Source organism: Eubalaena glacialis, chromosome 11 (genome assembly GCF_028564815.1).
Source record: "Eubalaena glacialis isolate mEubGla1 chromosome 11, mEubGla1.1.hap2.+ XY, whole genome shotgun sequence".
NCBI classification, from domain to species: Eukaryota; Metazoa; Chordata; class Mammalia; order Artiodactyla; family Balaenidae; genus Eubalaena; species Eubalaena glacialis.
Genome location: NC_083726.1, coordinates 487,554 through 510,503, shown reverse-complemented (window position 1 = coordinate 510,503; position 22,950 = coordinate 487,554). Strand labels below are relative to the sequence as shown.

The 22,950-nt window shown below is 65.8% G+C and overlaps 1 protein-coding gene across 7 annotated transcripts in view; it reads right to left on the bottom strand.

The window, feature by feature from the left end:
• Positions 1–22,915, bottom strand: part of PLXNB2 (plexin B2) — a 29,981-nt gene extending 7,066 nt beyond the window's left edge. For 2 of the 7 annotated variants that reach the window (XM_061205606.1, XM_061205608.1), the window contains exons 1-19: positions 22,808–22,915; positions 10,600–10,652; positions 8,697–8,848; positions 5,682–6,768; positions 5,150–5,332; positions 4,927–5,055; positions 4,284–4,384; positions 4,063–4,189; positions 3,507–3,660; positions 2,968–3,082; positions 2,786–2,894; positions 2,604–2,705; positions 2,054–2,146; positions 1,636–1,717; positions 1,393–1,553; positions 1,129–1,277; positions 863–971; positions 528–664; positions 165–335 (exon numbers count right to left, since the gene is read on the bottom strand). In XM_061205606.1, the coding sequence (XP_061061589.1) occupies positions 165–335; positions 528–664; positions 863–971; positions 1,129–1,277; positions 1,393–1,553; positions 1,636–1,717; positions 2,054–2,146; positions 2,604–2,705; positions 2,786–2,894; positions 2,968–3,082; positions 3,507–3,660; positions 4,063–4,189; positions 4,284–4,384; positions 4,927–5,055; positions 5,150–5,332; positions 5,682–6,755 (2,996 nt within the window). In that variant the 5' untranslated portion in view covers positions 6,756–6,768; positions 8,697–8,848; positions 10,600–10,652; positions 22,808–22,915. Of the gene's footprint in view, positions 1–164; positions 336–527; positions 665–862; positions 972–1,128; positions 1,278–1,392; positions 1,554–1,635; positions 1,718–2,053; positions 2,147–2,603; positions 2,706–2,785; positions 2,895–2,967; positions 3,083–3,506; positions 3,661–4,062; positions 4,190–4,283; positions 4,385–4,926; positions 5,056–5,149; positions 5,333–5,681; positions 6,769–8,696; positions 8,849–9,188; positions 9,292–10,599; positions 10,653–11,526; positions 11,581–22,807 lie in introns of those variants that run through there. The other 5 variants (XM_061205609.1, XM_061205612.1, XM_061205611.1 and 2 more) reach the window with 5 other exon arrangements.
• Between the last annotated feature and the right edge of the window lie 35 nt (positions 22,916–22,950).

Here is a 22,950-nt window from a genome sequence, read left to right as displayed (position 1 = left end):
CAGTGGGGATTTTTGGAGGCCTCCTCCTGTCACCCAGACCAGCTCTGCCACATCCTCACAAGCCCAGTGAGAAGAGGGCACCTGGGAAATAGCTAGATGGGGTGGGTGTGGCCAGCAGTGTGGGAGTGGGGGGCACCTGCCACAGCGGGAGGAAGAGGTCACACCTGACAAAGCTTCGCAGCGGCTCGAAGGCCCGCAGTACTGGGTTCTCACGGTAGGTGAAGGTGACGCCAGGGCTGGGCACTTCGGAGCCCCCATAGTAAATCTTTAGGGACAGCTCTCCCGGAACCGCCTGGGGGCCGGTGACACACTGAAGCTGTGCCCCAAACTGCGTCCTGGGGGTGGGGATTGCCAGTCAATGTCAACCCCACCCTGGGACCACCCGCAGCCCCAGGCCAGTGGGTCAATGGGTCTGGTTGGTTCCACTGCCCCCTCCAGGATAGACACAGGGTCACGGCCAGAGGGCCCTCACCCTGTCCCCAGGACCAGGGCAGACCAGGATTTGGCGGCCTGTGGGTGACACCCACACTTTACAAGGGATGTCATTGAGGGTCACCCGCATGTCTTCCTCAGAGCCTGTGTCCAGGTGGGTGCCATTGATGGTCAACGTGGTGCCGCCCGCCTGTGGCCCCTGCTTTGGCTCCACACTGAGAGGCTGGGGCTGCTAGAAGAGGAGCGGGGGCATTTGACTCAGGGCTGGGGCGGCAGGGCTGTGGCCCTCCCTCCCGGGCCTCTACTGGGCCATGACCATTGTCAGAAAGAGGCAGGGGCACAGCCTCGCCTCACCCCGAGTCAGCACGTGGCCCCCCAGATCCCACCCACATCTGTCCTGACCTGCAAGAGCCACCTGCCAGGTGCTTACCTGATAGGTGAATTGGACATGGGGAGGCGAATGGCCGAGCTTCCCGCTGATGTCCACCTCGACGCCCCCTGTGAAGGGCGCCTCTGCAGCCTCGATGGTGCACACGATCCTGCGTGGGTGGCAGGCAGGTGGGCACACTCTGTGGGTGTGCAAGCCCTGGGCACCCACACACACCTGGACCGTGTCCTTCCTCTCCATCCCCCCAGTCCCCTGGCCCCCCAGGGTAGGGCCTGGCCCAGCTCTGAGGGCCCAGGTTGCCCACTCACCGGGTGGACACGGAGTACCGTTCTGGCTCAAAGGCACAGTTCTGGCCAGCCACGGTGACCCTCTTCACGTCGTCTGCTCTGACCCCCAGATTTGACCCAAGGATGGTGATGCGAATGCCTCCGCCGAGCGGACCAGTCTCAGGCTGGATCTGAAATTGGCAGAGCCCAGCTGACCTGGCGGCTTGGGCAGGCCAGGCTGTGCAGCTGGTCCAGGGCCGGGCTGCAGTCCCTCCTGTCAGGGAGGTGGGGGGTAAGGGGGCTTACCCTGGTGATGACGGGCGGTGGGCACTCGGAGGTGGCGTTACCACACAGGGCCGCGTACACACACCTGCTCTGCCCGCTGCACCACACGCACTTGTAGGCAGGGTCAGCGGCCAGGCACAGGCTGCAGTCGCTGCGGCCGAAGGAGCAGTTGTAGAGGGTCACTGCGGAGGGAGAAGCTGGCCGTCGGCAGGGCCGCCCTGCTCCCCTTGCCCGCCCACCAGCCCAGCTGCCCACCCCACCCACCTTGGAGCCGGCTGTCAATATTCTTGCCGTAGGACTTGACATACAGATGCAGGGGCAGCGTCTCGTTGGCATCGTGGGAGAGCTGGGGGCACACAGGGACACGCTGCACCCCCGACTCCCACCCGAGCCCCCGAGGGTGACCACCGTGTGTCCCCTCACAGCCGACGGGCCGCAAGGGGAGGCCTCCAGGTGGCTAGAAGCTGGAGGCTCAGAGACGGAGGACGACTTGGATTCCAGGGAGACAGGAGGCCCAAGGGTGCTCTGAGGCCACACCTGCCTGCCGGCCCTGCTTCCTCAGCAGGGCAGGTGGCGAGCCTGCCCCCGCCCCACCCCTCAAGCCCCGGAGGTAACTGGGCTGCCCCCGCAGGGCCAGCCCTCTGGGTCCACCAGCCTGGCCCGCCCACCCCGGGAGGCGTACCTTTGGGGTCCGAAAGGAGAAGGTTCCTTGCTCCTGTGTGCTGACTGGCTCCTCAAACTTGAGCAGGTCACTGCCCACGTGCAGGGAGGAGCCCTGCCAGACAGGCCAGTCAGGATACCCGAGGCGGGCCAGCCCGTCCCACATGCCCGCCCTGGGCCCCGGTGCCTGCCGTGCCCCACACAGCTCCCGGGCCAGCCTGGGCACCCCCATCCCAACTGACACCCGGCCACTCACAGACAGGCCCCGCCACGGTCAACACCTGGACTCACCGCCCTGCTGCCTCCTGGGCGGCACTCGGCTGCCCAGCCCCTGCACACCCTAAACCCTCGAGGCCCGTCCAGATGTCCCCACGTCCACCCTGACCCCTCTGCCTCCTTCACGTGCTGGGCCCTGAGCCGCAGAAGGCTGGATGGGCCCCGGCGCTCAGCTTCTGGTCTGCAGGAGGATGGCTCTGAACAAGCCTATGCCTCTCCACCAGCCATCATGGCCCCTGCTGGGACCCCCAGGCCTGACCTCACCGGTTAGCCAGGGCCCCGCAAGCCCCCCGCACCTTCACCGTGTCCAGGTTCTTGCCCTGGAAGGTCACAGCCGTCTCATGGTTCATGGGGATGACCAGCGGGCTGGGGTTCAGGAACTGGGGGCAGTCGTCCTCCTGGGGAGGGCAGGGCTGGTCAGGTGCGGCCTGGCCTCAGCCGAGCAGCCTGGCCCCCGCGTGCCCTCACGGCCCCTCACCATGTGGGCACGGACGATGCCGTCCTCAGGGTTGGGCGAGGCCTCCCGACACTCGTGGTAGCGCAGGTCCCACTGGCAGGTCCAGCGGTTGCTGGCACAGGAGATGCACCTGGGGGAGAGGGTGGTGAGGAGTGTGGGGTCCGCAGCGGGGGCTGGGAGAGACAGACAGGGGCTGCACTCACGGCAGGTTCTCCTCCAGGCTCATGGCCACTCGGCAGTCGTAGAAGGGGTACAGGTGGGAGGTCAGGAAGACGTCGCCACGTTTGAAGAGGAGCTGGATGGTCACAGCCACGTGATCTGTGGACAGCAGACGGGGACAGCGTCAGGGGGGCTGCAGGATGCAGGGGGAGGCTGGCTCGGGTTGGGGGGGAACAGGAAGCCGGAACTGGGGCCCCCCGGCCCCAACTCCTCCTTCCGTCAGAGCTCCCCACAGGCGACCCAGCAGAGAACGGGAGGCTGCGTGTGGGGACCCTGGTCTGAGCGGGGCCCCGCAGGGCTCAGCAGGACCCGCCGCCGCTATCAGATCTTGGCTTGTGTGTCGCTCCCCAGGGCTCAGGCCCTCTCTCTGTCCCTGCAGGCACCGAGGGCCGTGGTTCCTGGGCATCTGGGCCAGAGCGCCTGCCAGGTCCCAGCCACGTCACCGCGTGGCCCCCACCTTCACCAGTGAGCCGTCCTCCGCTGGCCCCGAATGCTCAGGGGACAGGCTCGGGCGGGGCCTCACCCTGGCCAGGCGGCGTGCTGGGGATGCTGCTTGGGGAGTTGCAGACGACGGCGCCCCCTTGCATGCTCGCCACGTGAGGTGGTGATTCACCAAAGAGGCACAGCAGCTTGTCCTCCTTGCTCAGGGCCGGGAGCGGACTGACGGTCAGGTGCACCTGCGGAAGGGCCACTCAGCTCACAGCAGGACTCCTCTGCCCAGCCTCAGGGTGCAGGCGACCTCCCGCTCCCGCCCTGAGCCCCGGTCCTCTGGCCGTTCCCTGGCCGCCCTCCTGTATGTGTACCCCTGCCCCCTGGAGAACCCTCTAGAACCTGGCTCCATTTCATCTGAATGGGCCCCTCTGTGGTCACCTAAGCCGCTCCTGGGACAGGGCCTGGGTCTGCCCTGGATTCTCAGGAGCCCCTTGGGTCAAAGGGGCCAGGGGACCCAACAAAGGATGGGGTCCCTGTCCCCAGGCTCAGCACCGCCGTCCAGGCCAGGAGCAAGATACTACGCGGGTCTCCTGACGTCCCCACAGCCCCAGGCCAGCAGCGGCCCTGCCTCCACCCTCACCACACACCTCTCCCTGGGCCCGGCGGCTCATGTTCTGCGGCTGGGCCTCGGTGACGGCCACGCAGGACTCGCTGCGGCTCCACAGCCAGTGGCCACTCTCTTCGGCCCGCGGGCACTCGGCCCTCCTGGTGCATCTGCGGGGGCAGGGGGCACCCGTCAGCCCTCAGGGTGGGGCGGCACCCCCAGACCCAGGCTGGGGCCGAGCCCCCCAGACTCCCAGGTGCTCACCGTCCCTCGACGACGCACCAGCCGCAGTAGGGGTCCTGTGAGCTGCGGCAGTGGGCGCAGGTGGAAAAGCTCTCACACTCCTGCACGGGGAGCCGGAACACCTGGGGGCACCGGGGCAGTGAGCGGGACTACGGCCACCACAGGTGTCAGGCCAGCAGCCACAAAGGACCTCGCTCAGACGCCAGACTTTCCTGGGATCGCCAGCTTGATCCTACCTTTACCCCTAAGCCTTAGAAGCCTCAACACAACTCGAGGCTGGGCAGTGAGGGCTCCAGGCAGCAGCTGCTGGGCCAGGCTCTGTGGGACCCGGCCGGGAGGCTGGACCTGACCCAGGATCGGGTGGCGCAGGATCCCAGGGCCCATGTCCCCCACCGTCTGAGCTCACAGAAGCTGCCTGGGGCCCCTCGCCTCCCTGTTTGCACTTGGGGAAGGCCCACTTAGAGCACTGACCCTCTGGTCAGGAGGAGCCGAAGGCCAGGCCAGAGACACAGAAGAGAGAGAAACGGTTTCAAAGACGGGAAAGGTGCTCGAGAGACACTGTCAGGACCCAAGGAGATGCGAGCTGGCCCCCCTCCCAGCATGCTCTGCGTGTCTCTAGGGGCTGGACCACCAAGGCCCCTCCTCCCAGGCTCCACAGGCCAACCTTGTCCTGGGTCATGGCGTACAGACTGGCCAGGTCTGCGGCCAGCACCAGGTCCCTCTTGATTCTCTTGTTGATCTCCACAAGGACAGAGCCATACTCTGCAGAGCTGCCATCTGGAGCGAGGTACACCTGTGGGCACGAGGGCAGGTGCGTGGTGAGGGCAGGGGGCCTCGTGCACTGAGGACCCCTCCGGAAACCACCCTGCCCCAGCCCTGGGCCTCACCTTGAGGACCCGGCCGTCCGAGGTGCCCAGGAAGGCGATGGTGTGGCCATTCTCGGTCATCACTGTCACAGCTGTCAGGTTCAGGCCTCCACGGTGCAGCACGGCTATGGCTGAGAGTCCGTCTCGGCTGCCCAGCGGGTAGGGCAGGTGCTCCGAGCCACACGGGAAACTCTCGCTGGCACCCTATGGACCATGGCGTCAACGGTGGGTGCAGACACCCGCCCGAGGCCTCTCCCCACCACGGCTCCCAGCACTCGTGGCCCTACACACGTCCCCCAGAACCGGCCCAGGCAGGCAGGGCCCCTACCCACGTGCTCACTGCTCCAAAACCCAACGCCCAGCGTGGCTGACACCTGGGAGAAGTGGCACCCACATCTCACGCTGACCTGCCCGCAGGGACACCACACACACACACACACACACACACACGGCCTTCACAAGCAGGTGGGACATGGACACGGCAAGCAGTGCCACGCGCAGACCCACACGCGTGTGGTCTAAGCCCGTGGGAGAACGTGCTGAGGCCACGTACCGACCCGTGGCCACCACACTGGATCTCGCCGTGGAAGGGCTTGTAGAAGGTGTCCCGGCCCGCGTCCCGGGCGCCCGTGTAGCAGGCGTCGCGGTTGGCCTCCATCTTGTTGTGGACCTCGTCCAGCGGGAACAGGCAGAGGCCCGCCCGTGGCCCCCCGCCGCCCCGGCCATCTGTGCTGAAGACAGTGTAGAGCACCCCAGTGGCGCCTGACCGGGCCACGGAGGCCGCCAGGCAGGTGCCGAAGGCGGGGACCCGGGTGTCGCCGGGGCCCAGGCAGCGCAGGTCCACCTCCAGGTAGGAGTAGTAGAACGGGTCGTGCTTGCACATACGCGCCAGCAGCGTGCGGTTCCGGGCCGGGTGCTTGTCCTGCTGGTTGAAGACGAAGAAGACGTAGGGGCCGTCCTCGAAGGCAGCCACGAACTGCTGTGTGTTTGTGGACAGGTAGCCGGCCTTGTAGGTGGCGTGGTCCGTGTAGGCCTCGAAGGCCTCCCTGCCCTCGGTCCGGTCCAGCAGGCGCGTGCTCACGATGATGCCGTTGTCATGGGGCCCGTTGCCCTTGCCCACAAAGAGCACGTGCTCGCCGCTCACGCCCGCGGTGCTCACCAGCCCCACAGTGGCCACGCTCTCGTCGTTGCTGGCCACGAAGGACTTCTCGCCGCTGCCGTCCTCGTAGAAGAGGAGCGTGGAGATGTTGCTCAGGGAGCGCAGGGCGCAGATGCCCTTGAAGAGGCTGCCGCACTCGATGAGGCGGTTCCGGGGCCGGTTCAGCAGCAGCAGCTGGTTGACGTTGTCAGTCTGCACGGCCTCGTGGCACTGGCTCGCCTCGATGGGCGGCGTGCACTTCTGGTTGTCCAGGGCCGGGCCCGTGGCCACCCGCTGCTCCAGCTGCAGGTCGGCGCTCAGCTGGTAGAGCGCGTTCACCGCCCCCACGTACACCACGCCCGACACCTCATCCACCACCAGGTGGTTCAGCTCCGTTTCGCTGCGGAAGAAGTCCAGCTTGCGGGACCGCAGGCTCGCACTTGTGCCCACCAGGCCCAGGAGGGTCAGGGTCCAGAGGTGCAGCGCCATTGCCCCCGGCACCCTGTGGGAAGAGAGGAGGGTCAGGGGAGCCCCAGCCTGGAGGACCCACCCCACCCACAGGAAGCCCCCGGTGCCTGACCCTGCCCAGCCCGCCTGAGCTCCCCGATCCCTTCCCTGCCTTCCCACCCATCTGGCCAGACACACCCACTCTCATCTCCAAGGAGATCATCTCCGGCCCTCCTCAAGAAGGAGCACCTGTAACCTAACCGCTGACAGGCTAGGCCACCAGCACTGCAGCTCCAGGCCTGGGTGCGGCCGCCCCCAGAGGACTGCGCCCTGGCCTCTGCCCCCAGGTTCCCAAAGCACCTTTAGGCCCACCTCCAAGGCAACAGAGCACCTCTTCCAGAAAGTCTCCCAGACACTCACGTGTGTGCCCACCCTCACATCCCATGACCCCAAGAGCTCCAGGTGGTCTGGGAGGCACCGCCCCCAGACCACACTCTCCAGAGCACAGACCCAAGCTGACCGACAGGCCCTGAACATGCAAACAGGTGGGCCACACGCCTGTTCTATGCCTGACTCTCGGCACACGGTGTAATCTGACGGGAAACAGCAGAGCCACTGGTGGGCCTGCCTCCCCACCCCCTCCCCAAGCCTTCCGGACCCTCCCTCCAACCCCCCTTCCCCTGCTGAACCAGCAGGAAGGGCCCCAGCAATCCACCCGCCCTGCCTGTGCCCCACCCAGGGCAGACCCTCGGACGCAGGCACGCCGGAGGAGGTCCTGAGAGGGGGTTCTGGGGTCCACCGGGTCTCTGAGGGGGGACCCCGGAGGCCGCGGGGGGTGCTGCGTGCAGGGCCAGGGCAGGCCACGTCAGGGTGCGGGTGTCCGTCCGAGCACACACACGTCCCTGCGTATGTGTGCGCGCCTGTGCGTGTCTCTGGGTGTACGGGGGCGAGCTGCTAAGGCCAAGGGTGGGCTCAGGGTCCCCAACATGGAGGCCCCTCCCACCTTGGGGTGGTCCAGCACGAACGCCGCCCTCGGGACCCTGATCAGAATCCCCTGAAGTGGTCTTGGCCGCCACCCCCACCGGCCACCCTCTCACAATCTGTGCGTGAGCCCTCACTCCTGGGCCCGCTGGAACCTTCCCTGAGGGGGCCTGTGCCCGGCAGGACATTTAGGGCAGCTGTCCATGCCACGTGGCCGAGTGGAAACTGACCCCAACGGCAGAGGGTCATGAGGGGCTCAGGCCCTGGCCTCCCAGACTCCCCCCACGGCCCGCTGCACCTCTACAGAGGAGCTGACATGCCCCCTACGGCCACCTCAAACACCTGGATATGCTCTCATTCCCTCAAGAAACAATTACTTTTCTGCGCCCCTTTGACAGCCTGCCCTGCCCTGCTCTGCGTCCTTCTCCTCCAGGAAGGCAGAAGGCTGTCTGCTCTGCTCCATGGCCAGGGGAGACGTTTCTTTGGGGGCACTGGTTTTGCGCAAAGCTGTGTTGACTGGAATAGGGTGGCTTCTTCTCATGAACCCTGTGATTCTCACATCAAGCCAGCTTCCTTCTTTGCCTGAGCCACTAGGAAGCCCCCCGGCCAGGCTGTGGCTCTTCTCCATCCCCCACCGCATCCCTCTGTTCTGAGTCTCCACAACATTCCTCAAGCCCCTCGAGGAAGCGTAACCAAGAAGCAACCAAGTGACAAAGCCCTCTGCACCCCAGAATCACCACAGGGCACTGGCAGGGGCAAGTCTCAGGACTGGGGAAGGTGCCCCTCAGCTGTGCACTGAAGCACAGAAGCCCCTTGCTCTGGAGTGCTCAGTTCCTGCCGGGCCCCTGGGGACCCCACAGGCCTCCTCACAAGCTGCTGGGAGAGGAGCCACCCACAGGCTGGCTTGACAGTGTCCAGGAGACAGTAGGGACCTGGGAACGAGGTGAAAATGGCCTAAGAGAAGGCGGTGGAATGAGGAGACAGGGTGACCCCAGGCCGCACCAAGACGAGGTGATCAGGTTGGGGAGGAGATGGTGCCTTTGGTCAAAGACAGGAAGAGTTCACAGGACCGTGCGCAGGCTGGGCAGATCCTGGGCGGAGGCGGGCCCCTGCCACCGCAGACTCCGCTCGGCTCCGCGGGCAACTGAGGCCGTCTAGGGGAGAGGAGGGCGCAGTTCAGAAGATCCCCAGGCTGGAGCTGGGACGCCCGCGACGCCAGGACTGCACAGAACCGGGCGCGCCAGGAAAGGCCCCAGGCACTCAGGCACCCTCTGGTACCTTTGCTCAGGGCCCGGGGAGAGGGGGCGGGGAAGGGCAAGGCTGGAGGGCCCCGCCGCCCAAGCGTCCCGGCCGCCCCGCCCCCGCGCTCGCTGGCTCGCCCGCCGCGGCCCAAAGTTCGCTCCCCGGCGCCGCGGAGGCGGGGGGGCGTCCAGGGCCCTCGGCCTCGAGCCCAGGCTGGCCCTACCCTCCCCCCCCCGCCCCGGCCCCGCTCACCCGAGTCCCCGCCGCGACCCTGGTCCCGCTCGGCTTTGGCGGCGGCTGCGGCTCCGGCCAAGGGCCGCCGCGGCAAGCGGGGAATGAATGGAATGTTCCCGGAGCCCAGGGAGGGAGCGGGCGGGCGGGGGCGGACCTGCGGGCGCGGACAGACGGGCGGGCGGGGGCGGAGCCGCGGCCGGAGCTGGAGCCGCCCGAGCCCAGGCCACCCCTGGAAGCAGGCCCCCTGGTCCCCGATGGACCCGTGTCCAGGCCTCTCTGCCGGCCGGCAGCGCGCCTAGGACTTGAATCCAGAACCGACCAAGCGGGGGAACTCCTGGGGCGCCCCCTCCCCTTCTGAAAGAGCTCTGCTGTGACCCTGAGCCCTGCCTCAGTCCTGAGCTCACAGACGCGACAGGACCCAGGAGGTGGAAGGGTCACAGTGCATAAAAAAGAATGCTCTGGTCTCCCTCTGGTTAAGGTCCACCTGACTGAGCCCCTGGGGCAGAAGCCCAGCCCTGTCCTCGGCCCCAGGGGCCCCCAGGGCTGGCACACCAGAAGTGCCCCGTGAAAGCCACGTGCGCGGTCACGGAGCGGGACCAGGTCTTGACTGGCCCAGATACTGTGCTGCTGCCCCTGCCCCGCCCCGCCTCAAGCAGGCCAGGGCCAGACCTGGGCTCCCTGCCCCAGGACCCCTCTGGGTGGTGGGCAGAGTGAGCCTCAAGTCCGAGGATTCCAAGGGCCCCTCACGCTGAGCCCAGGTCACGCGGTCTGGCAGGAGGGACTTGGGTGACAATGATAGGCAGCAGCTCCCTCCACTTCCTGGACAAACAAAGCCTCAGGTGACCTGCCTGGCCAGGCCCACAGGGGCAAAGGGTGAACCACCTGACCAGAGGCAGTGCTCAGGCCGGCCTCGCGGGAGGTGCCAGGCACAGCCGGCAAAGCTTCCTGCGGCTGGCGTTCCTGGAACGGGCGCTTCCTGTTTTGAAGGCAGCCTGGGACCCCCGCTTGCTCACCAGGCCAGCGGGGATTTCCTCAGGGGCATCAGACGCCTCTTCCTGGCCAAAGCCCGGAGGTGCACTTCCAAGAAGTCGCACAAACTCCAGCCCGCTGCTGGCCAGGAAGGCGTCTGGACAGGCGCCCCCTCCCCCAGCCCAAATTCCAGCCCTAACGTTCCAGATTCCAGCACTGCAGTCAGCGCCCAAACACCGCCCCAGTCTTGCAGCAGAGCCCACCCCTCCCAAGCAAATCCTGGCCCCCCCATCAGAGAACCGGGGGGCCTGGCAGCGGCCCCCACAGCTAGGGCACCTGGGGTCGGGCAGACGTTTGCACACCGCGCCCGGCCGGACCAGAGCCTTGGGGACACCCCACGCCTTCACTGCGTGGCTGTGGCCCCCCTGCCTTCCCCTGCTGGTGCCCAGCCCTCACTCACCCAGGCTCCAGTGGTCCAGCTCAGTCTCTGCTCCAGGCCAGCATGGAGATCCTCTAGGAAGCAAAGGAGAGACAGTGGTCTCACCACAAGCCTGGCCCCTGCCTCATCTCTCCTCTGCTCCACATCTGGGGGGGCGAGGAACAGCCCATGGGACCCCAGCTGGCCTCTGCCACCCTGGAGCAGGAGAACCTCAACTCCAGCCTCCTCCACCCCGCCCTCACAGCCCCTCCCTCAGACACTGGCCTCCCAGCCCCTAGCCCAGCACCCCAGTGCACACATGTCCACTTGGTGTGTATGCCTGACACCGCCCCTCTTGCCTCTGCTCAAAACAGGCAGAGGGAATTCCCTGGCAGTCCAGTGGTTAGGACTCTGCACTTTTACTGCCGAGGGCCTGGGTTCAATTCTTGGTCGGGGAACTAAGATTCTGCAAGCTGCGCTGAACAGGAGGAAGAAAAAAAAGGAAGAAAAAAAAGAGGAAGAAAAGGGTAGTGAACAGCTTCTCATTAAGTCTCTTGGTACTGTCTGCTTATTAAACTAGGTAAATGTATTACTTTGATTAAAATTAAACTTGCGGGGCTTCCCTGGTGGCACAGTGGTTGAGAATCTGCCTGCTAATGCAGGGGACACGGGTTCGAGCCCTGGTCTGGGAGGATCCCACATGCCGCGGAGCAGCTGGGCCCGTGAGCCACAACTACTGAGCCTGCGCGTCTGAGCCTGTGCTCTGCAACAAGAGAGGCCACGATAGTGAGAGGCCCGCGCACCGCGATGAAGAGTGGCCCCCGCTTGCTGCAACTAGAGAAAGCCCTAGCACAGAAACGAAGACCCAACATAGCAAGCAATCAATCAATAAAATCTTTAAAAAAAAAAAAATAAATAAACTTGCTTTCTGAAAAACATGCATACACACGACCCCGCAATTCTACTTACTAGCTGTGTGACCTTGAGCAAATTACTTAACTTCTCTGAGCCTCATTTCCCCATCTGTGAAGTGGAGACAGTCATAGTGAGCTCCCAGGGGTTTGTAAGAACTAAATTATTCCTGCCCGAAAAGCCTCTGGAGAGCCTGTTACACTGTAGCACTCAGCAACACTTGCTATTGTATCCTCTCCTGGATAAACACCCATGTGTATCCACAGGGAGGACTAGTCCAAGGATACTTCTCAGCACGGTTCATTATAGTGAAAATTTGGCAACCACCCAGCATGAAACCAGAGGACCCTGAAAAACCATGGTGCTGATGAAGGTGGGTGGGCCATGCTGACCCAACGGAGCCCAGACCTGTTGGGGACGGCTGTGGTGCAGAACTCCAGGTATCGCCACACGTGGGTGTTGATACAGACACATGGTTTAACTGAGAAGTTCTACAAGCCTTCATCCAAACTGAAAGTCAAGGTGAAGCGGGGGGGGGGGGGGGGGGGGGGGGGCGGGGGGGGGCGGCGCCAGGCAGGGAGGAGGGGGCTGGGACAGCAAAGCAACTTCATTTGCCAGTTTTGGAAAAAAATTTTAGAAGAATGTATTTACGTACTACTTGTCTAAGTAAAAAGAGGTATGTGTAATAATAATAATCATCCCCCCTCCAGCTCCACTCTGCCTCAGGACACGGCTTTCCAGGCTCTCAGTGACCACCCCCCAACCATCTCTCCGGGCCTATCCCAGGTCTCCTCGGCCATGGCCCACTGGCTCCCTGCCTCCCTGCCTGGCTGCCCTCCCCAGCAGCGTGCCCCCTACACCTCCTCCACCAGGGTCAGGCCCTGCTCCCCCTGTACCCCCCCAGGCACTCCCCCGACGTGGGGAACAACATTGCGAGTAGGGCCCAGGCCTGGGAGGACCCACGGCAGGTCCAAAGGAGACCAGCAGGGGCAAGGCCTGCGGGGAGGTGGGTGCCACACTTGCGCACCCAGGCAGGAAATCCCTCTGGTGCCCTCAGCCCCTGGCTGAGCAGTGAAGGGTTAACCCGGGAAGAGGGGCTCAGGGCTCCAGGTGTGAGGGTGAGGGGTGTGTTTTGCTCTAGGCACTCGACAACACAGCCTTTGTGAAGGGGGCAAACTCAGGGGCCAAACCACAGGGCGTCAGGATGATGGAGCCGCATGAGAAATCCGGACCGGGCCTGGCCTCGAGGCTGCATCCAGTCCAGGTGGAGGCTGAGCTCGGGGTCCACAGCACACGAGGGCACAGGGCATGCAGACCTGCCACCCTGAAGGGACATCACTCTGGCCTCCATGTGCCCTGTGCACCGCCCTCCACTGGCCCAGGTCCCTCCCTGGCCGGGGGTGTGCGTGCTGCAGGTGTCGCCAAGGGAGGCTAGCCTCTTCCAAGGGACACCCTCTTCCTGAGCCCACACACCCAGCCTCCACAGCCACCACCTCACCCCATGACAGACCTGCCCCAAGTGACCCACTGGGGTGGACCCACCTCTCAGACCCTCCAGTTTCTCCTCCCATCAGGCTCCTCCAGCCAGCACTTCCTCCAGAATGAAACTTGATCCCCTCCCCCTCCCCCTCCCCCTCCCCTTCGCTAACCCGGCCTCAGCCACCTTGTCCTGGCCCCCAGCTGCCCCAGCGTGTCCATCCTGCCTCTGCTCTCGAGGGTCATTCCTTCTAGCTCAGATGAAGGCCACTCTCCTGAACACCTACAGGTCCCTGAGGCCATGGGTGTCCCCCCACCCCACAATCACACACCCAATGCTGCTGCCCAGAGGGGCCTCAGGGCCTGAGCTCTGGAGCCACACTATTGGGTTCAAACCCCAGGTCTGTCTCTTTCTACCTGGCTTATGTGGGCTCTTTACAAACTTACACTGTGCCTCAATTTCCCGGGTGTGACATGGGGGTAATAACAGCACCAACCCAAGTGGGCTGCCGCGAGGTGTAAGTGAATCCGTGTGCAGAAATCCTTCGGTTGTCCTCTCAGTGGAGGAGGAACTCGGGGTGATGCCATGATGTCGCCATGTCTCTGCTTTTGCTGTTCCCCCTGGGAAACTCCTGCCCATCCCTCAGAAGCCTGAGACGCCCATCCTGACCTGGCCCTGCAGGACCGTCACTCCTCCGCTGTGGTCTATGGTCTTCACTGGTGAGCAAGGTCTGAACACAGGATCTGAGACCGTAGGTGGGTCTCAGTCCAGTGAACCGGCAAGGGGGTGACACACAGCAGAGGAAGTTGAAAGTACATATGCTCCTACAGCTGGTCCCTCAGCCTCACGCACACGGTGGTGTGTCCTCCCCCAGCCAGGGTGCTGATGGGGACCGGGCTGCGGGCGGTCCAGGCCTCTCCTCGCACGTCCACAGGAGTGGGAAGCAGTAGGAAGGAGCCTCGGCCACTGGGTCCCCTGAGGCTCCCCCTCCTCGGAGTCCTTTCTTCTAAGCAGTAGCTGCCCCCCACACCAGGAAAAGGTAAACAAGAGGTGCCCACTGGGGAAGGGCAGGGTCCTCACTCCAGGCCAGGCCAGGGCTGTCAGGGTCCCCCTCGCGTCGTCCTGGCCCCCCGGGGGGAGGGCCCTGGGATGCCGGCTAGACCTCCCTGTCACTATTTTCAAGCAAACACAGACTGAGCAATTTCTGAAAGCTGAAGTCAAAACGATGCACAGCAGCCAGGTCTGTGGAGGCCCTTGGCAGCCTGTGGGCTCAGGAGGGGGACCCAGAGACCAGGATGGGGACTCAGGCTCGGGCAGACACGGAGAAACGGACGATTCAGGCAAAGGCTCAAGCGCAAGGCAGGGACACCCTGAGATGTTGGGGCGGGGGGAGTCTTAGCACCGTGTGGAGGGCACTACGGATCCCCAACGCGGGGGTGGAGGCGCCAACACCCGGCGGAGAGGGTGGGGGCCGCGTCGCCCCGGGGCCAGGCCAGGAGGCAGCGAGGGTGGCTGTCCCGCCTCGGGCGCCGCCCCTCCCCCGCCCGGCAGCTGGCTGCAGGGGACCGGCCTCCGCTCCGTTCTCGAGGCGAAAATGCAAATCTGCAATTAGCCGGGAGCGCGAAACAAATCAGAGGAAACTAAACAGGCGAGACGCCGGCAAATCCGAGCCTCCGCCTCCGCCGTTTTCAAAACAAGTGCGAGGGAGGGGCGCGAATGGGACCGGGGGGAGCGTCGGGGCCCCCGGGCCAGGGCGAGAGGGAGCCCCCGCGGTCCCACCGCGCCCGCCTGGGGCCCCGGGTCTGAGTTCAGCCCGGGAGGTGGGAAGGTCCCCCGACGGGGAGGGCCGCCCTGGCCTCCTAACCCCAGGCGACCAGGTGGCGGCGCGGCTCCGGCGGACGACCCCTCCGGAAGCCCCGCCCGCACCCCGCGCCCCCGGGGGGAACAAGTGGGCCTCTGACGAGCCTCCCAGGGGACCCAGGGCGCACGGTCGGCGGGAGCCTGACCTCCGGTCGCCGTGAGGGCGGCGGCCACGTGGGCCCGGGGACCCGTCCCCAAGGAGCCTCGCGGGGCGTCAGGCTGTCCTCTGGCTGGGAAAGGCGCGGTGGCCAGGCCCCCCGCTCCGCGGTCGGCCAGTGATCCGCCGAGGCCCCAGCCGCAGCCGGCATGGCTCCCAACCCCCATCCCGCCAGACTCACCGGGCAAAGGCCGAGCTCCCCGCACAGCCACCTAGGAGCAGGCATGGGTGGGGCCGGGCTCTAGGGACAGCCTGACGTCTAGCCTGAGCCTTGCGTCAGCGCTGGGAGAGCCTCCCACAGGACCCCTCCCAGGTATAGGGTGTCACCTCCCCACCAGCCCGGCTCACAGCCCGGTTCCTCCGTCAACCAGCAGAGGCTGTGGGCCAGAGTGCCCATCCCCGCCAGGGCCGGGGAGGCTAATCAGCCTCCCCCTGCAGCCTGGGCTCCGGGTCCCAGCACGAAAATCACCCCTGCCTGGTGGCCGCGAGAAGGCCAAAGGCCCAAGACCCCAGGCCAAGGAGGAGTGGGCGCAGAGAAAACCCAGGGCTCTCTCTGCCACCTGCCTTTGGGGTCTCCGGGCCCGCCCCCCCGATCCCATGGGCCTCCCCCCAGCCAAGTCCATAGCCTCCCACCCCTTCCCGCCCTGTGCACCCAGGCCGCCTCTCAGCCGCTCCGTCTGATACCCTGATACCCGAGGTCACCGTGACCGGTGTCTCTGCATCCAGCCCTAGCCCTCAGGCGTCTCAGGGGCTCCCCCGGCAAAGCCCCAGGGTGTGTGCCGCAGCCGCAGCCTCGCACGCCCCCATGACTGCAGACCCCGCCGTGTGGGCGCTGGCCCAGACTGGGAGCCCCACGCTGTTGGCAGTCGGGCCCCTCTCCGGTCCCAGTCACTGCCTCACCATGCAGTGCCCAGCCTCGTGGAGAGACGGCTTAGGACGACTTGGTTTCAGTCGATTACGGTCCCTCAAGAACACCTGCCCGGGCGCCGCCAGCAGCCCACAGCCTCCCGGGCCTCCCAGACACTCAGGACAGAAGGTGGGATTCAGTAGGTTCTGGCGCCCAGACGCCCCACCATGATGCAAGACCCACCTCTCCTCCTGGCCGCCCCCCTGAGTCCCAGCCACCACTGTGTCCCACCTGGACTCAGTTTGGGCCCCCTTTCTGATCCCCCCCAGGCTCGCCCATGTCCCTCCTCTGCAGAGCAGTCCTTCCCGTCAGAACACCCTGCAGCTTAACGCCTCCATCGACTTCCCCATGCTCGTGGGGACCCCCCAAAGGGGCCCGCTGACCTGCCCCAGCTGCTCAGCCCGAAGCCCCCAAGCGCTTCCTGTGTGCCCCACGACGGTGCTGTGTGCTGGGGACAGAGGGACAAGTCTCCACCCTCCAGGGTCCGGGAGCCCCCGTGGAGCTCCCAGCAGCTTGTCGGCCCTGGCACACAGCGGCCGCAGCCAACACCCGGTGAACAGATGAACGGGGCTGGCACTCAGGCGCCTAAGTGTAGACATCCTCCAGAGACCACCTCTCCAGTGGACAGCCTGTCACGGTCAGGCTGAGAGGGACAGGAAGACAGGGTGAGATACTGGGAGAGGCCAGATGTGGGCTGGGGCCGGCTGAGAGAGGGCGGGCACTGCAGGGCGTCAGGAGCACAGATGAGGCCAACGGGAGCGGCCCAGCCGCCCAAGCACCAGAGGGGCTCCTGGACGAGGAGCCGCGCCCCCGTCCCCCAGTCCCAGCCGGGAGAGGCTGGGAGCAGTGCTGGGGGCGTCGGGCTCCACGCAGGCAGCAGCCACTGGTTCTGAGGTCGGCCCCCGCCTGCCAGCGCCCACCGCTGAGCTGCCCGCACTCACCTCCCCTTTCCAGGCTCACCTCCCACAGCTGGCTGGATGCTGCCCGCCTGGAGCCCCCTTCCTTTCCCAGGCCGTGTGCAGGAGGCAGGCGTGGGGCATGGGGGCGGACGGGTGAGGGCCCGAGCGAGCAAGGAGCCAGCCAGACCTGTAATCTCCCAGTCAGTCTGTCAGCGTCTCAGCGGTCACCCCGACCCCCCTCCTCCATCACAGCCGAACCCCACAAGTTGCCTGAGGCGCTGTGCCCAGCTGGCATGCCAGCCACCACTCACACACGTGAGCACACATGTGCAGGCACACACGTCTGCCCCAGGCCCAGAGTGTTTCTGGGACGAAGAACCCCAGACCCGAGCACCTGGGCTGGGTGAGCCTCGGGCAGCCCCAGCACTGCATCTGCCCAGCACGCCCAGAAGGGCCCAGGGGCCTGGAGGAGCTGGGCAGGCCTGGAGCTGGCCTCGAGGGACCTGTGTGGGAAAGGTGGGCCAGGGCCATCTGCGCGGGGGGATGGCTCCAGGCCGCTGGCCCGGTCTCTGTCCAGGCAGGGTCGGGGCCTGGTGAGGTGCAGGGTGCTTGGGGGGCTGGGTAGGGTCTGGAGGAGTGCAGGCTCAGGGTGGGGCAGTGGTCAGGGTTAGGGTTAGGCTTTAGAAGGGCAGAGGGACTGGGAGTTTCCAGCGAGGAAATACCCCAGCTCAGGGTAAGGCAGAGTGGTGAGTGGGACAATGGTGCAGGGGTCAGGGGGCAGCGAGGTGGCCAGGACTGCATGGGGGGAGGCGGGCACCCGGCCTCCCTGTGACCACACACCCAGGAAGTAGCCCACAGCTCCCCGGGGCCAGGCCCAGCACCCACCCCCTCAGTGGCTCACTCAGTTCAGCAAGGAGCTGTCACACACAGGGGCAGGGCCAGGGGCCACCTGCAGGAAGTGTGGCTGGGTCTCCTGCCTGGGTCTCCCCCTCTTGCTCCTCCTTGGCCTCCCATCCCCCCTCCTGACATCCTTCCCCGGGTCCTGAGACGGCTCACGGTGGCCCCCGAATCAGGACCGATGCCAAGATGGGGGGAGGCCCAGCCCCTCATGTCCCCTGGCCAGTCTGGGGGAGCAACTCCAAGGCTCAGAGGGAGCAGGTGGGCTGCGCTGGGGCCTCTCCCTCCCACCACCTGCCCTCGCCCCTGCCAACTCACCCAGCTCTGGTCCCACCACTGGGTGCGAGCGGGACAGCAGCCACCTTCCCTGGGGAGGGCAGCAGCCTCGCTGCGGCAGTGTCCTGGGCCCTGGCCCTTCTCCAAAGTAGGCCCCCCTGCTCTGAGGACGCCCTGGGCTGGGGCTGGGGGCTAGAATCCACATTCAGGCCCAGAGCCCACACCTCTTAATGGTCCGGGAGCTTACCTCCCATGGCCGGGTCCACACCCCCTAGCCACCCTAATCCTGCCGCTCGTGCCACAGGCCCCCTTGTACCCCAAGACAGACCCATGCTCCCTAACCTATCAGGGCTGTCCCCAGACCCCTCCAGCACCCCCCCCCTCCAGCACTCAAGGACCCAGGTGGGCACCAAGCCAGTCATCCTCTTCCCACTGTCACCCACGCTGCACGTCCGGCTGTGGCCAAGGAGCCGCCTCAGCCTTCAGCCACCAACTTGGCGCCAGGCAGGGTGCCTGGAGGGGAGCTGATGGCACCCCCCAGAAAAGCCCCAATCAACCCAGGGCCCATGCCCTGCACAGGTGGCATGCTGGCTCAGGGGGCCCAGAGGAGAAGGCCAGCAGCCGGAACTGTCCCTGCCTCGGGAGCAGACGCCCCTGCCCAGACTCTGTGTTGACACAGGTGGCCTTCTGCAGGGCTGACATCAAACCTTTTTCCTCTTTCTTGCTCTTCCTGTGGAGGGGGTCCAGCGAGAGCAGCGTCACAGAGATCTGAGCTCGAGATCTGAGCTCGACACGGTGCCCCTCCTCCCAGAACCCCCCATGGGAACTGCCGGCCAACTGCACCGAGGGCTCTGGTCTCCACATCCGGAAGGGACGAGTGCAGGGCAGGGCTGATGCCAGCGCTGGGGTCAGAATCCAGGCTGCACCCAAAGGCCTCACTCTTGCTCCCATGGTCCCCAGGCCAGGACTCACCTGGCACCAGGATGGAGAACTGCCAGGTTTCAGAAATCACGTGATCTTAGGGGCTGAGGACGGAGGAACCAAGCTGAGCCCTCTTCCCAGATGCCCCACCCCCAGCCCAGGAGAGCACCTCCTCCGCCTAGTGCACAGGGGCACCAGGCACTCGGGTGGGCCAGCGGCCAGCCCACAGGGCGGAAAGCTGCCAGTCACGGTGGGAGCAGTGCCGGGGGAGCCACTCTCCGTGTGAAGGGGGCGCTGAGCTGCAGATGGGGGACCAAAGAGTGACAAAGCGTGGGAAATAGCACCCCAGCTCCAGGTGGGGGGCCAGCCCTGGGCTCCTCCCTGTGACTGGAGGGGCAGACCGACAGGTGTGCCCCTGGCCACCACGGGCTCCGTCTGGGGTTCTGGGTCCAGTCACTGTCACAGGTTCGTGAATACCACAGGGGTAGGCACTGGGGGCAGGACAGCAGAGGCCCTGCCCCACCCTTCAGAAGCCCTGCCGGATGGGAGGGAAGGGCTGGGAGCAGCTGTGCCCCGGTCTGGCTCGGGGGCCCAGGAAAGGGCAGGGTTCTTGCCTGGTCAGCAGGGGCAACGAGGTCCTCAAAGCCCCAGGGACAGAGGGAAGCAGGAGCCCATCAGAGGATGTGAAATCACGGAAGGGAAAACCATGAAGGGACCACATGTGGCCTGGAGAGAAAAAGGGAAGCAACAGTGCTTCCCCCAGCCCCCATGCACCCCAGTGCCCCCCACCAATTACAGGCCACCAACCACTGGTCCAGCCTGTAATTTGAGACCAAAGACATTTAGAGGCCCCACCCACCCCACCCCACCCCAAACACAAACAGCCATTAGCCTCAGGGGGAGGGACTCTGCCCAGCCCCCACTGCCAACTAGGGACTGGCCCCCAGTGAACCTGCATCCAGCTCACCTGGGAGACCAGCCTGGGTTGAGTTCTGGCAGGTCTGATAGCTCACCTCCTCCCCTGACTGCTTTCCCCACACCCTGGTCCAGGGCAGGCTCTGGGCCCAAGAGACTCCTCAGCAGGGAAGAAAAGCGTATTCCCCCCACCCAGGAAGCCAAGGCAGGAGGCTGCTGCCTGTTGCTGCAGCAGAAAGGACTGAGGCCTGACGTGAGTAAGAAGGACACAGAAGGAGGACCAGAGGACCTGGCACCTCAGCGCGGATCTGCCCAGACCAGAGAAGGGGCCATGTGGGAGGGCACTGAGGCCACGGCCTGTCCCCACCAGTTCACTCCCCTGGTCCCAGGGCTTCACCAGCTCCGGCCCCCAGGATGCAAGTTCAAGGCAGGGAACAGGACATCACGATGTTCCCAGAATGGCCCGGGTCCTGGGACGGCTCAAGTGCCTGCAAGCAAGCTGTGCTGGGGGAGAGGGGCTCGTGCCATATGGCCCCGTCCCCAGGCTGCCGGCCCACGCCAGTGCCTTCCAGTCCAATCTCTTCTGCTCTACTCACCTGGGCTGAGGCCAGGCCCCTGGGTTTCCTGCACGCTGCCCCAGCTGCCAGCTCTGCCTCGCAGCGTGGCCCCTACAGGGGCCGCTGGGTGGGTGGCTGCACACATGCCTACACGGACCCTGGGAGCCCACGCGGCAGAGGCAGCATCCCAGACGGCTCCTTGCATCTCTGGCCTTGGGCTCCTCACCTGTGGGACCCCTCCCCTATGGGATCCTTCGCCTGCGGAACGGACTAACAGGTGCCACATCCAAGTTGGGTGGGGACGTGGGGGTGAGGGCTGGGCTGTCCGAGGGGCTTGGAGGGGAGTGGTGCCTCCGCCAGCTGCTGGTTAGTGAGTCAGTCAAGAGGCAGGAGAACGGCCAGAGATCCGGCCCAAGGGAGACCCCAGTGCCCCACCGCTCTAAGCAGCCTAAGTCACACCCCTACCTGCCCTGCCACCCCAGGGAAGCGCCACACAGGTGTAAGTAACCAGCCCAAGGTGTGTCCCTGAACCCAGAGCTGGAGGGCAGCCACACAGGACTCCCTGGGCCCCCAGAACAGGAGTCTAGGACTCCTCCTGCCCCACGGCCTCCCCCAGGGGGCCTGGGCCCACTCCAGGCTCACTGGGCAGGGCCTGCTGGGGCCGACCTCGGGCGTTCTCCATCTCAAGGGTGACGCATCCCCTCCCACCCCGCCCCCGACCGGTCTGAGCAGCCATGGGAGGTGGTGGAGCTGCCCAGACTTGCCCGTCCCTCCCTTCTGGGGCTCTCAACCCACGGCCCCGGAAGTGGATCTCTCTCCCACGGCTGTAGCCTCCCCCAGCTCTAGCCTCCCCCCTTGGGTGGCTGGACACGGCTGGATAATCCAAAATAATTCCTTCTTGGCAGGCGGCCGGCGGGGGAGGGGGGACTTGCATTCCAAACCCTTGTTTTTCTCTGTAACTTCCCTCCCTTCTTGGGGCAAGGAGCCCCTGGCCAGACCTCAAGCCTCCCCCTACCCAGCAGACGGAGGTGGGCCCCCTATAGGTACGGTGGGAAAAGGTGACAGGCTCAGATCTGCCGAGACCACCTGCTCGTCCTCAGTCTTCTCTGGGGATTTCTAAAAGCTGACATGCCATAAAAAACACCCAAGAGCCTCAGGCAGGCCGATGCTGACCCTACCCTCCCAGGACCCTCACCTCAGAGCAGAAGAACGCCTCCCCCCCACACACACCCCGGCAGCTGTCCAGCTCTCAGACTCTCCCCTCTGTGCCCCGGGGAACATCCCGCACGGGGTCAGGCTGAGAGCTCCCACCCCTGGGGGCCGTGCTCTCCCATCTCCACGGGGCCCGGCCCGGGCGTGTGTGGGGCACACAGGGGCTGCAGTTAGACATGACAGGGGCTCCCCAGGGCAGGCACAGAGAGCCCTCCGAGCTCCAGAACGTTCCACTGGCTTTGGAGTCAAGCTTCACCCCTAGTCTTGACCCCCACCACAGGCCCAGGGCACGGATAGACCCCTTCCTTCCTTTTCCAAGTTGCTGGGAAGAGGAGGCCAATGAGTGGCAGGAAGCGCTGAGGCTCTTGGGCTCAGGGACCCCCCTCGTATCTGCCAAGCACCCTGAGCACAGATGGGTGGGAAGGGCCCATCTAGGAGGGCTTCCCGCAGGAGGCTGCACATAGAGGGGCAGGGGCCTGGCAGTGAGTACAGAGACTTCCTGTACTCACTTCCTGGGTCCCAGAGTGTCCACCCAAACACCACACCAACAAACACTGGGAACTGTGGGAGCCGGCTCTGTGGTGAAGCAGGCCCAGGGCCACCAGGACTTGCCAGGTGCTGGTGCTGGTGCCAAGCCACCCCTAGTCCCAACCGGGAACCCTGCACCCGCCTTCCAGCCCGGCCAGGTGCAGACCAGGGGCTCCCAGGGTGGTCCTGGCTTATGCCCGCCTCACAAGTCCCCAAGGGGTTTGGTGGGTGCCAAGGCCTGACTGCGGGCCCAGCTCCCTAGGGAAAGCCGGGGCTCGGCCACCCCAGGAACCAAGGCTGGGTGGGCGCGGGCCTGGAGCTCTTGTACAACAGGGCCGATCTCCGCCCTGTGCACGGATCCCGGTGGCTGGAGGGGCAGCGGGCATGAGCAGGGAGGGAGGATCGGGAACGAGAAGCGGTCCGAGCGGCTCCGGAGGGACGCGGGCGGCGGGAGAGGGCGCGGCGCCCGGCTGGGGACCCTCTGCCGGGCCAGGCCCGCTGCCCTCGGCCCCGCGGGCCTCGCCCGCCACCTGGAAGAGCGCGAGGCGGGAGCGGCCCGGCCCCGGCCGGCCGGACGCACGGACGGCGGCCGAAGCCCGAGTCTCTCTCCGCGGGGCGGCAGCCGCCCGAGTCCCCGCGTCACGAGCGCCGCAGGCCAGGGCGGAGCGGCGCTGACGGCGAAGCCCCCCACTGGCGCGGCCGCCCCGCGGGCTCCGTACCCCATTCCCGTACCTGCTCGTCTGCCGCCGAGGCTCGATGGCGCCCGTGCCGCGATCGGCGCTGCGCTGCGGCCAGCGCGGCTGCCATGGAGACGGGCCTTTGTGTGGCCGCGGAGGGGCCGGAGCGCGCGGGAGCAGCGGCCCCGCCCCCGGTGG